The sequence below is a fragment of the Apis laboriosa genome, unplaced genomic scaffold, assembly GCF_014066325.1.
Source record: "Apis laboriosa isolate Shangri-la unplaced genomic scaffold, ASM1406632v1 scaffold12_cov154, whole genome shotgun sequence".
NCBI classification, from domain to species: Eukaryota; Metazoa; Arthropoda; class Insecta; order Hymenoptera; family Apidae; genus Apis; species Apis laboriosa.
The window spans coordinates 3,282,399-3,298,205 of record NW_025221207.1 but is presented as its reverse complement, the minus strand read 5'-3'; the positions used below and the strand labels follow the sequence as shown (position 1 = coordinate 3,298,205).

At 39.8% G+C, this 15,807-nt stretch overlaps 1 protein-coding gene across 9 annotated transcripts in view; it reads left to right on the top strand.

Moving 5' to 3' along the window:
• LOC122720579 (RNA-binding protein Musashi homolog Rbp6) overlaps nt 1–15,807 on the top strand; it is a 772,925-nt gene that overhangs the window by 456,246 nt on the left and 300,872 nt on the right. For all 9 annotated transcript variants that reach the window (XM_043947364.1, XM_043947367.1, XM_043947362.1 and 6 more), the window contains one exon: nt 4,809–4,893. In XM_043947364.1, coding sequence (XP_043803299.1) covers nt 4,809–4,893 — 85 coding nt within the window. The remainder of the gene's footprint in view (nt 1–4,808; nt 4,894–15,807) is intronic.

The window sequence follows — 15,807 nt, the reverse complement described above, 5'->3', positions numbered from 1 at the left end:
ACGCGGCTTTACCCGATTTCACCGGATTCTCATCCATCTCTAAGGTTGGCCTTACACAGCGGAGAGGAGGGTTCTTTTTCCACGGCGTGGAGAGCGCGTGACAAACAAATGCATCGCGTCAGCCCTGCGTGACACTCTTCCGTGGCTGGGTTGCCTCGAAAAAGGGGGAAAGAGAGAGAGAGGGAGAGAGAGAGAGAGAGAGCAAGGCAGGAGAGGATGGTTAAGGAGGAGAGGCAAGCCAGGCCAGACGACGGGGAGGAGGGGGATGAGAAGCGGAGGATCGTAGAAGCCGTGCTCAAGTAGACAAGAGACACGTCATCCGCCATCCTTCTACTCAGCCTTTTATAGATTATTCACGTACAATGGTCGAGTGACAAGCGGAGGACCACGACGCTCGATGGATCTGCGCCCCCTTACTTTCTTCCTTTTTTTATTCTACCCACTAAAATCACGATTTTCTCTTTTTTGTCTCGCGTAGAGTAGCTAGCGATCCAAAGTGACGTGTCGGGAAGAAACAATGAAGCGATCGATCTTCCTTCTTCGTCGATCTTGATAGTTTGATACAATTTTGAAAATAATGATTTTAAAATTAACGAACGAATGAAGGAAGCGTAAGAAGGGGGAACTTTTATTCCTTTTCTTTAATAAAACATTCTTTTTCATTCTTTTTTATTCATCTCGATAAGAAAGGAGTAATTTTTAATCATTTACTGACAGACGCGATTCCTGCACCGTCCATGAACACTTCTCCTCAACCGATCGAGATAACGAAAGAAAAAATCGAATTTGACTTAAAAAAAAAAAAAAAGAAAAGAAAAGAAAAACTTTTAATTCCTCCTCGTGTTTTTCACGCGAGAAAAAATCAAAGTCTTGACCGATTACAATCTTGTCTCTTTTCGTTAATAAAATTGTTGTCTCGCTCTGTAATCCACGAAACGTCACTCGATCCAATGACAAGATACCAATACGTCGAAACGCATCCCGTCACGGATATATCGTCACTTTACACGCAGAACATCGTGAGCGAGGAAAACGAGGATGCGATATCAAATTACGAGGATCGATCAACCGATATATCGACGATTTCCGTCGCATCATCGTAAACACGAAGTCCGCGGAATAAGCACGCATAGGGATAGAGAAGGGGTAGAGAAGGGAAATACATGTAAATGCATGTGGCCGGCAAGTGTCGGTGGCGGTCGGTGTTTTTTTTTTTCTCTCTCTCTCTCTCTCTCTCTCTCCCCCTCATCTCCCCCTTCCCTCCGGTATCGTCGGTGTTTGGTGTTTTAATGTTGATTGGACGACTGCCGATTCAGCCTGCGTTCGTTTGCCACGATTGTTGTTTCCGCGGCCGAGAATTTTCAAAATTCTGCACCGCGTATATACACGTGGCCGGGAACACGTAGGTGGATAAATCGTCAGCGAAATTGCGAACGTGGATAGGTTTATTCCCGTTTCGAGGGGAGGGGATAATACGGTCCTCGAAAGGTCCCGAAGTCCTCTTTCCGGGGATAATGGGGGATCATACTGATAATGGAACGGGGGAGGAAAACGAGGTTGCCGAGATACTTTATTTCTCATTGTAATTTTGATTATGCGGTATATAGATATATATGTGTGTATGTATATGTATTTGTCTATCGTCTGTTCAATTTTCAATTTTCAATTTTCCGTTGAATCAGCGATAGTAAATAATTTTAAGCAAAATTCGAATTTAAACGATATTTAAATAAATTCAATCATTTTGTGTATTATTTCGCTATAGTTGGTAAACGAATGTTAAATAATTTATAACGTATTTAATACGCGAATAATATAATGAGCCGTTATTTGCGTCAAATAGGAGGGTATACATAGCATTTATTTCGCTGACAAAATATAATCAATTTTGACAATTACATACTTCGGTATTTCCGAATATCCTATGCTTCAAAATATTCCCGTTTTATCACACGGAGATATTGTAATCTGCGATCCGTTTAATATTACACCAAGAATTTATCTAAACGTTCTAAATAAATCAAACTAATAATATACACCACACCATCACATCTAGCGAAACGAAACCGTATAAATCGAAATCATCAATTTCAAGTGGATTTATTATATATTACACCGATATACATCCCCGGCAATTATTTAATAATTTTTCATACGATTTATTATAATCATAATGAAAAGATATACGACCATCATGATACATTCTCGGCAATCATAATATTTCTATTCTATTTTATCCCTTTAGGCATCTTTAACCTATAAATTTCATCTTTTCGCAAATCTACTGTATGCGTGTACGACTGGTGGCATAATAAATCGGTGAAAATTTAGAATACCTACACTGCTTCTCTGATAAATCGTTTTAACGAGGTCTGCTCTTGACTAGTGCAAATTTCACTATCGCACACACGTGCATATACACACTTTATTGCCGCTAATAGATTTATTGCTTGATGGGGGGACAGGTATACGGGCACGTATTGTTATTATAAGGAGGGATCTATAGTAGCTATGAAGCTGTCATGTTGTAACTGAATGGTGGATATATATATATATATATATATATATATGTACGCGGTACAAGACTAAGTAAACGCTTGAATATGGAAGCCAATTCGGCTACACACACGGAAATTTTGATGGAGCAACGTTTGCTTAAATAATCTCTTTAGTACGTCAACAGATTTTACCGGTTTATTTGGATTTGGAATGGAAATCATCCCGGATAACGAATGACATTTTCGTTCAATGAGTTACCTGATGCAGAAATCGAACGACATTACAGCTTTACATATGTACACTTACTCGTGTACATAAAATTTTCTATACAAATCTTCTATTCAATCGAAACATAATGCTCTGACGTAAATTGTCTCGTACGTGAAACGCAGTGTCTGTGTGTCTCAATCCCAATTGAAAAGCAATCTCTGTTCCTTTTTCTTTCCTTTCCCCGGAATTACATTTCTTACATTAATTATGTAATAAGAAATCTTCACACTTTCTATCATTCTCTAAAATCTCTTCAATGTTCGCGAGCCGTACGTTTCAAGCGATGTATAAAAATTTATTTAAACTGGTTGCAATTTAAATGAAAGAGAACTAAAAATATATAACGATTCTAGTCGTCCCGACACGGAAAACTTTATTTCGAACGAGCCGCGTAAATCAAGTTGTATAGGGGGCGGCCGCTTAAGCGTGACATTCAATTCCGCAAACAAGCCGGAGAATCTGCCAATTTCGGCAATTCACGATACCGTATACCCGTGGCTCGTAAATCCCTGTAAACGAGGTACAAAAATGGTCGAAGTTCACGCGACACCAGTTCCAACTTTGCCCCATTCGAGTGTCTCGTTCTATATCGTTCTATATGTTAAAGGTAGCCACATGGTTACTGTTTCAGGAAGTCGGTTGGCCGCCGACGAAGAAGCTCGGCAAAGGAGCTTGAAATAAGGAAATTGTATCCATCAAAAATTCAATCTGCTCGAGGGCTCGTGGTTCCTTGAAGTAAAAAAAAAAAAAAAAAAAAAGAAAAAGAAAAAAGAAAGAAGAAAAGAGAAATCGTTTCGTGGAATTCTCGAGACGTTCAAGTTCAAAAGAAAGAAACTAAATGATATTGGCCACCACAAGAAGAAAGAGAAGAGATTAAACTATCTTTAATTTCGTGCGAATATATTTCGCGATAAAAAAATATAAAATCGATAGTGTGTTTCTCGTCAAATTAAATTGAATCCCGAGATTGAACACTCGAGATATTCAATCTCATCTAAAACTCTAAAAAAAGAAAAAAAGAAAAAAAAAAAAAAAAACTCTATAATCCACTTTCTCTATACGCAAATACATCAATCTTTCAGCACGGAATGCATCGACCATATTTTCATCACGATACTTCGCGTCTTCCCCCGCAAAACTTTCAATCCTCCTAAAACTCGTATACAAAAAAAAAAAAAAAAAAAAAAAAAAAAGGAAAGAAAAAGAAAAAAAAAAAGGAAGGAAGAAGCAAACGAAATTCACCACGGTGACAAACGACTACACTAGACGTCGAAAACAACGCTATATCCAATCTCGCCGCTATATCCGCCGCCTCCAAATTCTCCATTCTCCTCCACCCCCTCTGGCGCGAGGGAAAACGGGAAGAACCGCATGCGCCAGATTCTTAAAAGGCAAGGAAAAGTATCCACGGCGAGACACGGAGTTCGAATTGGCGCGTTCGCTTCCCGGAGCATGTGTGCCCCATAAATAACATGTAAATATTTTCAATAACTGCACACCCCAGCCCCGGCATGAAAAATGCAAACCGCTTTGCCGTCCGGTCGCTCGCCTCTCGCCTCGTATGCACCGGCTCCTCCAATCCCGGATACAAGCCACTCGAGATCGGCGACTACCTCCCCCCCCCTCTTTGCCATCCCCCTCGATCCTCCTACGTCCTCCTCCTCGGCAAACTATCTTTTAATATATCTGTATGTACACGGTGTCCCCCGCGAAATTTATGGCGCCGGACGCCGCGCCGACCGATATTTGTTTCGCTCGAGAGTCGGAACCTCCTTCCACCCTCTTGCTACGGTCGTCTTGTTGCACGAATCGTGTTGTATCGTCAAAAGAGTCGCTCTAGGGGACGTAATAATTTCGATGATATAATTTTGTCAACCTCTTGTGAGTAGGATGTATCATTTGTACGAATATAACTGCGAAATATTAGATTGGAGTAGATGAATAGAAGAATGAATTGTTTTCTCAATCAACAATTTGCAAATTGTTGTAAGAGTAATCGATGTGAAATATTTATCGTGCGTTTCGTTTTCTGTCAACAGGGGTTTCGGATTCATCACGTTCGCAGATCCCGCGAGTGTAGACAAAGTGCTGGCGCAGGGTAATCACGAGTTGGACGGCAAGAAAGTAAGTATTCGAAATTATTAAATATAATATATACGAAAAATATATTCCTTGAAACCGAGGAATCAAGAAACGCGAAGTGTTTCTATTTGTGTACTTTTTTATTACATATTCGTATATAAACGTTAGATCTGTATACAAACATCTCCATCCCACTAAAATTTTTTGCATTCCCTATAATCGCTAATCCCGTCTAATTCGAGATAACGACACGACGTCTAGACTTTTATCATCGCTTGAAGCCAATTAGAAGAAAAACTGGTTATATCGGGTTCACGCTGCTTTCGCGGCATAATTATCGAACGCATGGAAGTCGTTAAAAACGGTCACGTCTTCGTGGTGGCATTCTGTTACGCGCTAATAGGGGATCGTTAGTTCATCGTCCGTTCAACGATCGCCTTAAGATCGTCGGCATGACTCTATGGGACGCGCGTGTGCGACAAGCTAGAGTAGAGAAAAAGGTAGATAACGAAGAGTTGGTCGAACGAGAAGAAGCATCGATCGTCCATTGATGCTCGAAAACATGGAGAAAAATCATGGTTCGCACGAGATCGAGTGACGAAAGCGTCGATGAAAGCAATTAACCATCGTGGATTTCTTGATCAAGAGATAATCGATACAGCACGATCCAAGTTAATTGATCGCGTTGATAGATAAATATTGAACTCGTGTCTCGACTCCCGCGCCCGTCATTTGTCTCGATTTCATGGCGCAAGAAATTGATTGGTTATTGGAACCACGTTCCAGCAAGCATCGAGAAAACCGGGCAAACAAATTTTCCTCTCTTCTCGGTGGAAATTCGTGGAGATGCGATGAATACGGGGAGAATTTATTAAACGTTGGACTCCCCTTAGGGTAAAGAAATTTGTTGGGGAGAGTTTTCTCGAAGTTTTGATGAAAAGAATGCGCGCAGGAAGAGCGTGTCCGTTTGTACGTGTCGTTTCACGTCGACGTTTTCAAATTAAAAAAAAAAGAAAATTATGTATAATTATTGTAAACGAGTGTGTGATTGAAGTAATTACATTTTACGAAACTTACCACAATCGAACATTTTCACGTTAAACGACAATTTTTGAGCATAATCCTTATTATTCCCATTGAACATTTCGGTAATTTGTTTAAATTATCCGGCCCCGTAACGTAATAATAATAATCCGAACAAAACCATGCAAATTACGTGTATTAATGTCCAGTAAATTCATAAAGACACGCAATTATGCATAATACGTCCGACGTTTATAATACTCCAATCCGACGTTCACAATTTCATTCTGATTAAAACCAAAATTCCATTTTCACGACGTAATTATACCCCGTGCGTTCCTAAAGTCATTTACCATAAATATCTTCGAGCAGTCGCAATTTCGCACGAAATTCTTTTAATCCTTCCTCCACACTCCCTCCCCTCCGCGATGGAAAAAAAAAAATCTCCAAATCTTCGAGTCCTTGGAATTTCAATTCGCGAAATTTTTCGATTCTTCATTCTCAAAATTCTCTTCGATTACACAAATAAAAATTGTCAACTCTCAGAGACTCATTCGAATCGATTCTCGATTGAAAAAAATTGTCAAAATTCGCGGATTCTCCAAACAAAATTGATGATCACGATATCGAAGGAAAGGAGGGGAACATCATTTTTCACGAGAGGGGGCGAGATTCTCGATTCTCAAAAAAAAAAAAAAAAAAAAAAAATTCTCTTCGAATCCTTGGAAAATTTCAATTCGCGAAATTTTTCGATTCTCAAAATTCTTTTCAATTGCACAAAAATTGACTCATTCGAATCGATTCTCGATTGAAAAAAATTTTCAAACGAAATCACGATATCGAAGAATAGGAGGGGAACGAAGGGGGGGTCGAAAGTTTCACCGGCTCGTTTCACGCGCGCTTAGACAATTACCAGGGGCGAATCGGGGGACGGCACGCGTCGTTGCGCCGCCGCATTGACCGGAACGATGCTTTTGGCAGAGATTAATCGTGCCGCGCCGCGACGTGTCACCGTTTGCCAAATACATTTCTGCCCCAAGCTTCTCAGGAGACAATACGGTAGCCTGGAATAATATCGCGGGGATAAGGGTTGAACAGCGGCGGAGGGGAGGGACGGACAGAGAGAAATAGTTGCGGACATTAGCTGTCCACAGGAGCATAAGTACGACGACCGTGCACCAGCTCCCGTAAGTACTCCGAATACGTATTAACCGGTTGGTGGTTGGGCGCCGTTGCTCGCCGTTACCTACGAGGGGTATATCCAGACTCACATAAATTTCGCGTAATTCGCTCGCCTAATGCAAATTGCGAGCGCTCCGCGCCGGTGTCTAACACCTCCTCGATAGCGCGCCGGTAAAACGAGATAGGGATGTGCACGAGGCTAAACCTGCCGCATCCTATTTAAGGCTTATTCACCTCTCCCTTGGCCGCTTGCCTCTCTTTATCTCCTCTACGCCGCATACGTTGCCTTCGTTTCTTTCTCGCGCTCTGGAAATTTTGACGAGATTCCATAAGGAATCTTGCCTTGAAGAGGGGATCGTGGGGGATGGAGGATCGTGTAACGTGATTAATTTAAGTTAAGAGAATTCGGTTGAACACGAGACGAGAAAGGAAAATAACGTATAGGCTCGAGTGTACAGATTGCAAGGATCGTAGGAAAAGCGACATTTTCCCTCTGCATAAATTGATATGAATTTAAAATATATATGGAAAGAAACGAGTTGTGGATTTATCCTTTTTTTTTCACATTTTTCGTGAAACTTAATTTAATAATTACGAAGCCAAGAATAAAATGTCATCGAACGAATCTTAATCGTTCCTTTTCAATTATTAGTTAACTGATTATCATAAATATATCGCGGATCTTCGATCTTCTTAAATCCGTTTAAACGAAACCGGATCTTGCCTTCCAGATCCTCGATTTGCCATCGATTTGTCTTCATCCGCCTCTGTTCTTCCTGTTCCTTGCCTCCCTTCCTTCGTCATCCTTCGCACGGGGACGCGAAGAAGGAGGGGAAGAAGAGGCCGCGCCGCACTCGTCCACTGACAAGCTTCGTCACATTAATTAGCGGATCGTTCGTCTCCGGCCGCGTTAATGAACGCTCTCGTGTTCTTTCTGAAGAGGCCCTTGGCCCGCGTTGTTCGCGGGGAGAAAATAAACGAAACAAAGGAGTGGGGGCGAGGGGCAGGCGGCGGGCCGGAAGTCGCGACAACGGATCTACACGCTGGTTGCGTGTCATCGAGCCGGATGAAAACTCGCCGCCCCCGCAGACGAGGAAGAAGTTGTTGCTCGACACCAGACACACAGATTTCGCCTCGATTTTCATTCGTTTCGTAATATCTCAGGACACTTTCCTTCGTCGCCAGTTTCTTATCATCTTCTCTCGTCCACCCTCTCTCTTCTTTCTCCGAATTATAAAAATGATGAAGTGGCTGCACGCTCGACGATGATACCCGAAAGTAGGATTGGATCTTGTTTGTTTCTTTGGTATTTAATTAAATAAATAGGAGAATGAAATCGTTCGAATTGTAGTGAATAATTGTAGTTATTAAAGTAAGAGAGATTAAGGACTCTCTAACTTTTTTAGGAAATTTGAAAGAATATATTTTTCTCTTCTAAAAATTTCTAAAAATTTCTAAAGAATTATTGTTTATTATTCGAGTTTTAATTTGTGGAACAATTAGATATATTTGTTTCTATTTCTCTCTCTCTCTCTCTCTCTCTCTTTATTTTATCTTCTATCTTCTGCACACGAGCTTGCCAACGATCGATCTTTCTAAAGTTAATTCTTGGTCCATTTAAAATAATAGTATTTTTTTATTCTTGAATTTTTATTCCATCTCTGTTACGGTTATTAAATGTTTAATTTTTTTTACGCTCTAGTTTCATTCAATTTTGCAAAAAAGTGAAAGATTCCTTTATTGTCGAATGAAAAACCTTTGCGTGAAATTGGAACGAGAAATCGCGGGTTATTAACAAAGCTAGTCTTTTAATCTTAAAAAGATTTTTTACCGATAGAGATAGAACTCAAAAGATCAAATTACACTTCCAATTCTTCCTTATCAAATTTCCCTTCGCGCAAATTCCTCCCGAGAGATAATCTCGTCTCCCCGTTAATTTCACAAAAATTCCCTGATTTTTCAATCTCCCGATGAAAAAAGAAAAAAAAAAAAAAAAAAAGAAGAAAAAAAAAACTACCACGTTACGTTCGAGCCATTTCCACCAGTCATTCCGACCAGTTTTGCCGAATTAACGCGATTCAGCGGGCGCCGAATGATAAACGATGATCCATCGAATTATCACGGGCGAGCAGAAGAAGACACAGACCGGCGCGCACCGAATCGGCGGACATTTTTGTCGTCCGATTTCAGGGTGGGTGCGTGTCACTGGCAGGGCCGTGTTTAATATTATCGAAAATCACTGGGACGCACGAGCGATTCTGCGAATCGATGCCAGATCGCGTTCCTCTCTATTTGCCCCGGGACACAATGATTTCGCAAGCTGCCGCGTAAGCACCCGCACCAACGAGATGCCTACGTCCGATCAGAATGGATCGTTAGATTGCGCTTAATCGCGGTTGATTCCTGATTAAAAAGTACATGAATCGCACGTGCCGCAGCCTCATTTGTCTCTCGCGTTTAATCCATCAGCAATAGTTACAAATCAAACGAGGTTGCATACGCGATACGCGTGAAAATGACACGATGTCGAGCAATTTTTATTTATGTATTTTTCTCTCGCTTTCTTTTTTTTTTTTTTTTTTGGTTTATTGATGATATTGTTCTTTTTTTTTTTATTATTATTATTTATCGCGTGTATCGTGGATACTCCGTGCCTTCCTCTTTTTTTTCATTCGGAATTTTTTTCTTTCTTTTTTTTTATTATTTTTCAAAGGGTGTGCTTTTCACGGTACCATTTCTCGTGGCGCCAATCGGAAATACTACTTTTTGAAAGTGCCCGAATCGCATTCGATGCTTTATATTGACCAGTTTCTGACTCTATAAATTATCTTTGAAGCGTGTTTATAGTTTTTCTCGATCATGGAAATAAATTGTATTAATGTAGAAATATCGTATGTAGTTATTTTTACTCTCCATTTCAAAGATTTGCGATTAGACTGCACGATACAAAGGGTGCATGAATATCCAAAGTTGAGAGTAAAATTCTCTCCGTCATTCGAAAACTCGATACAATTACTTGTATCTAAACAACGTATTGAAACAAAAATTTCCACGTAGAATCTCCGACGAGCGAACTTATAATACGAAAAAGACCGGCATTTTACGCGGTAAAACCGAGAAAGACACCGAGAACGAAATAGAATGTCGTGTTCAACCCGACGTAGGATCTTGCAAAGGGTTAAACTCGAGAAATTGCACTGTCACGGAAGTCTGCCTTGTAATATACAGTTTCCCTGATTCCGAATATTAGTTTTTGTTGATGCACGGTTCAAACGAATGTTGCTGGATACTAGAAACGACCCTTTTTCCACCCACCTTTATCCCCGTCTCGTGATACGAATATTCCGTGATATACGTGACGAATGCGGCGTGCAATTAGATTTGTTACTACGAAATGAGCTTCGAGGAAGGGAAACCTCCCCCTCTTGTATATGAGGAAAAGTGTGACGACACGTGTAGGGTGTCACGAATGAACTCCTCGTGTCACGTGTCATGTTCTTCTCGTGTCTCAACGCGATACTAAAACGTGGAACGCGATTATTGGCTGCATTATATTCCGCGTGTCGCGCGAAAAGATGAAACGACACGATGAAATGTTTCCGAGTGGAATTGACGGTAATTAAAACCTTTGTGAAATTATTTCACGCGCGCGTGTGTGTATCTACGAGAAAACGTGGATTGCTCTTTCCAATTGGAATGGAATTTTTTTTCTCGCAGAAATATATTTCTCGATGGACGATCGACAGCGTAGATTTCGCTGTTCCCGAATTCTCGTTCGATAGTGCGACGAATTTCGTGGATATCTGAGAATGTGGAAGGATGTGACTTGTGAAAGGATACTGTCGATACTCTTCCTTGACCGTAGATATTTACGTTTACGATATATTCAAGCACAAATTTTGTTCCAAAGAATGTGGTGGGATACCAGAGAGTATTTTATTTGAAACGTATTCGAGGGAAACATGGTTGCCGCGGTATCGAGCATCTCGTGCTACTTCTCTTGCTTTAACCTGACCGAATTGCAATTGAATTCGATACATCTTAATACAGATGATCAAAATGCGGAAAAGTATCGATAAGATTGAAAGTATCAAAAATTATAATTGTAATTTTAACAGATTGTAATGATGCAATTTCAAATTATGGATGGATGGATTTACGTACAAGTGTAAAGATACGTAGGGGAATGGAGAAAGGTTAAGAGACATGGGAAATTGCTCAAAGCTCTTTAGAAATATCTCAATGGCCCGCATTCCCGAATCGAAATATTTCAGGGATTCACGACGCGATCTATGCTCTTCTTCCGCCTCCTTTTCCCCTGTTTTACGAATAAATGGTGTAGCTACTAGGAGAAAGAAGAATGAGGGTTTAACCTCTTTGACTCACTCTTCCCCGTAACGATCGCGCTTGCAAAAGAGAGCATCACAAAGGGACGAAGGAAGAGGCAAGATCGAAGCGAGATAGGCTCTCGATCGGTTCTTCTCGAGTTTTATCCATCGAGTATGTGCCATTCTCGTTCACGGTATATCGTCGCAGTTGATGGAATTAATTCGTTGGAAGATTTCTGCGAAAGAAATCTACGCAATTTGCGTTTTTTACAAATTTACGTGTTACATGTAAATATATATATATCGTAAGTATTTTAATATTTTTAAATTCCGAATTATGGATATTTTAACATTGGCAATAAAAAATTCCACGTAACTCTGATTTTTAAAATTTCAATTAACAATTATTATTAATATTAATCGAAGGGAGCGATAATGAAATGAAGTTATAATCAACGTTATAAATTAATTCATTATATTTCGAATCAAAATTCCCTTACGTGTTACCGAACGAATAAAAATCCAACGAGGAGATTTCCCCTTCACAGTTAGGATATCTCTCCTCGACCACCATCCGAATAATTTCATTCGAATCGACGTCACGTAGAGAAATTGATTTCGCAATTGATCGCGCAATCTGGACAAAGTCCAGGAACGAATATCGCGATTTTATTGCCATCATGAAGATTCAACCGGTGACTCCGAGAAAAACGGAGCGCGGTGTTTCACGTTCTCTCTCTTTCCCTCTCTCGTTTTTCCTTCCCTCCCCCTATACTCCTTAAACCCTTCACGTACGCTTCGAGCATCCATTCGAGCTGGTGGTTCAGAAAATGGTGAAAAATAAGCAGCGTCGCTCATCCACGGAATAATTTATTTGGAGAGCCTGAAGCCACTAAGCCTTGCGGAAATTGTCTGCAGTCCTTTACAAAACTCCAGCCACCCCTGATTCTTCTCCTCTCCCTTGAACCTTCGCTTCTCCTCACTTCTGCGCGTTTCTTTCTTCTTCTTCTTCTTCTTCTTTCTCTTTCTCTTTCTCTTCCTCTTTCTCTTTCTCTTCCTCTCTCTCTCTCTCCTTCGAGCGAGTCAACAATACGAGAAGCGTCCATTGTCGAATGCTTTTAAATTTGAAATACAAACCGTCTGCCTTACCACCCCTCCTCGCTCGGCACCCACGCACCACCTACCGACCCCTTCCTTCCTCCACAACCTATCAACGTCATCGTGCATGCGCACCTTCTATCCAAAAGGCTTTCACACTTGCATTTTTTTTCACCGTTCTCGATTTCAAACTTTCTCTCCCTCTCTTTCTCTTCTCCCTCTTTTTCTCTCGACTCCCTTTACTGCATCTCTGGATCTCAAGTTTTTGTCCTCTTCCTCGTGTCCTGCGTACCTCTCGTTCCCCGCGACGCGAAGAAAGAAATTCCAGGAAATTGTCGCTACGTTTCGAGGATGGATTACATAAATTTGCATGGATGATTCGATCGATCCAAGTGGAAGATCCCGATACCGAAGAATCTTATAACAGAAGATGATAAGTAATGATTAACAGAAGAATTCATCAGTAATCTTCATTGTATCTTTCATTGTCGGCAGTTCAAGCGATACAAATTGGTCGTAACTTTTTACTTAATACCATACAATAAAAATATTCACATTTACATTTTCCATTTTCACAGAATCCAAGAATTCCAAGGGACGATAAGATAAATATCAATTGGTAACTCCAATTCTGAGCATGCAAATCGTAATTAAAACTACGTAACGGCAACCAGCTGTTTCATATCCCATAATCTTTTAACGGATAGAAACAACAATAATAACAACAGTAATAACAGCTCTCTTTCTCTCTCTCTCTCTCTCTTTCTTTTGTAACGAGCAACTCCTAAAATCTCGCAACGATTCACCGTTGAACGATACATTAGGTTCAGAATGATCTCGTTAATCCCGGGCCACTGGGTTTCGAAGATATATTCCCTGCCCTTTCGAGCAACTTCCGCTTATCAAGGCCGCGAATTAAACTGCGAAACAGAGGCTCCCGTAGCATCTGTTGCTACCACGGCTTTAATTCGTTCCCTCTGCGCGTTTCGCGGTCGGTATGTCTGTATATGTATATATGTATATATATATGTGTGTATGTATATGTATACACGAGGGTTGTAATCACAGCGAAAACAAGTCGAAACTAGGACGGTTGGTATCTCGTTGGTTGTCGGAATAAAATTACGTAAAAATTGGCATGCATACGCGAAGTTAGAAGGTACGAGATAGCCGCATGATTTACTCTAATTGTTAAGCATCAGTTTGTTCGAGAAGTTTCGTTTATATATCCAACTTGAAACTCGTTGTTTTTTTTTGTGTGTGTGTTTTTTCCTTTTTTTTGGAGTTTTTTTTTTTTTTTTTGAAGTTTCTGCTCTCTGCACGTTCGTGTACGTTTCGTCCAATTTTCAGGATAATGATTTCGTAGGATCAAAATTGAATATACACAGCTTTAAAGAAAGGAATATTTGTTCAAATATTTCTTCTTTAAAATTATCCGCTATTTATAAACATTTCTTATGATCTCGTAAAAAAAATTTTTCTCCTCAAAAAAATGTTCAAAAATTGTTAAAACGATTGTTAAATTATTTATATTATTTAGTTATAAATTAAATAACTAAATGTACTATTCGAAAAATCTTCGAATGATCTTGTGGATTAAGAATCTTTCTTTTGATCGTACGTACAATAATAATTTTTCTTGAAATTGAAGTCGAATAGAAAATTCCACTCGATCAAGATTCGTCGCGTTTTATGATCGTTTATAAGCCCGACGAGTTATTTTTTCCCCTAAGGCTGTGCCGTTGCTCGAATTCCATCGATGATTTATTCTTCTATTTACCGATATATCGAACGGGGTGAGAGCGGGAACGAAATTTTTCATCGCGATACCGGCAACCGGTGTCCTCGTGCATGCATCCTACGCGTAACGAACGCGACGTGAAATTACAATTTCAGCCGGCGTCGCTTCCATTAGTCGAGCGTGTAAATCATTTTTCCCTAATGCGCTAAAAATTCGGCCGGAATATCGGCGCATGAATATTTCGTGCCCGGACGAATCTGATAACGTTGGATTTTTGATTACGATTTAACCAACTTGTTTCGCGATTTCGCGTGTGCACTTCGAAAATTCGAAAATCCGGGTAAAAACCGTATGAAATTGTGTCCAGGGACGGCTCCTGTTTTTTTTTTCCAAATATCGTTTCAACGAAAAATCCTGTTGCAAGAAGTGTTAATATTGTGCGAAGATGCCTCTGAAAATGTTTGATATTACTGAAAACCATGTAACGGATATAATACAGTCATTTTCAGAGAAATTGTAAAATATGTAAAAATATTCTAAAATTAAATAATATAATGATCTCAGACACCGATAGTGTATCTTTCGTAATTGAAAATGTTCGTTTGAATTAATGAAAATCTTAATTCAAATTTAATAACTCGTAAAATGAAAGTTAAAGATATCGTTTACTCTACATTCAACATAGTAGAAACTATGAAAAAAAAAAAAAAAAAAAAGAAATATCAAAATTGAATACGAGAAGAATCATATTTCGTTCGGGATCGTTATAAAACGAAACTAGAAGAAATAACTTCAAGTTCCAACTCATTTGAATGAAAGTTGTTTTCGATAATTAAGAGGAGCGAATAGAACCGTGGATGAATCAACGTCTGGAATATTCTCAACGATATCTGACGTTAAAAACGAAGCGGCGAAATCTACCCTGGATACCTCTTGATACCATTCCCTCCGATATCCGGGCATCGAAGGAAACACGATCTCCTTAATAGCTCGGAATCAACAGCAACTTTTCCGACCAATTCCTCTCCTTGTCAAGGAATAAACTGTCACTGTCAGTTCGAGCAGTCGGAATGGAAACTCCCCGTGAAAGTTACTACTCCCCTTAGTTATAAATCAGATCGAGACAGGGTCTTAAATATTTCACGGGGAAACTTTTCCTTTCCTTCTCGAACTATCTGTCGACGGATGCATCCGCGTTTCAAAAATGAAAAACCATCTGGAACTCGTGCCACTCGGTGCCTTTTGAAATTTTTAACAGCCACTTGTGCTTTATGCGGCTGCTCGATTAATTAATCTTTCGGCCGAATTCGCGCCTTTGCCCGGCTCTGGCGGGCCGCTCGTTAAGGGACAGTCTTAATCGAGTTTAAATTGAAATTTAAGTGTTGATTAATCGTTCTTGATTGTTGTTGTTGAATTGTTGGATTAAATTACACTGGCTCATCATTTATGAATCGATGCTTATACCGCTGGAACAAGAATTTTACATAACCGCTACAATTAACAAATTAAATGATAATCAAATAATAATAATAATAATAATAATAATAATAATTACAATTCTGTAATATTAAATTCTCTCGAAAT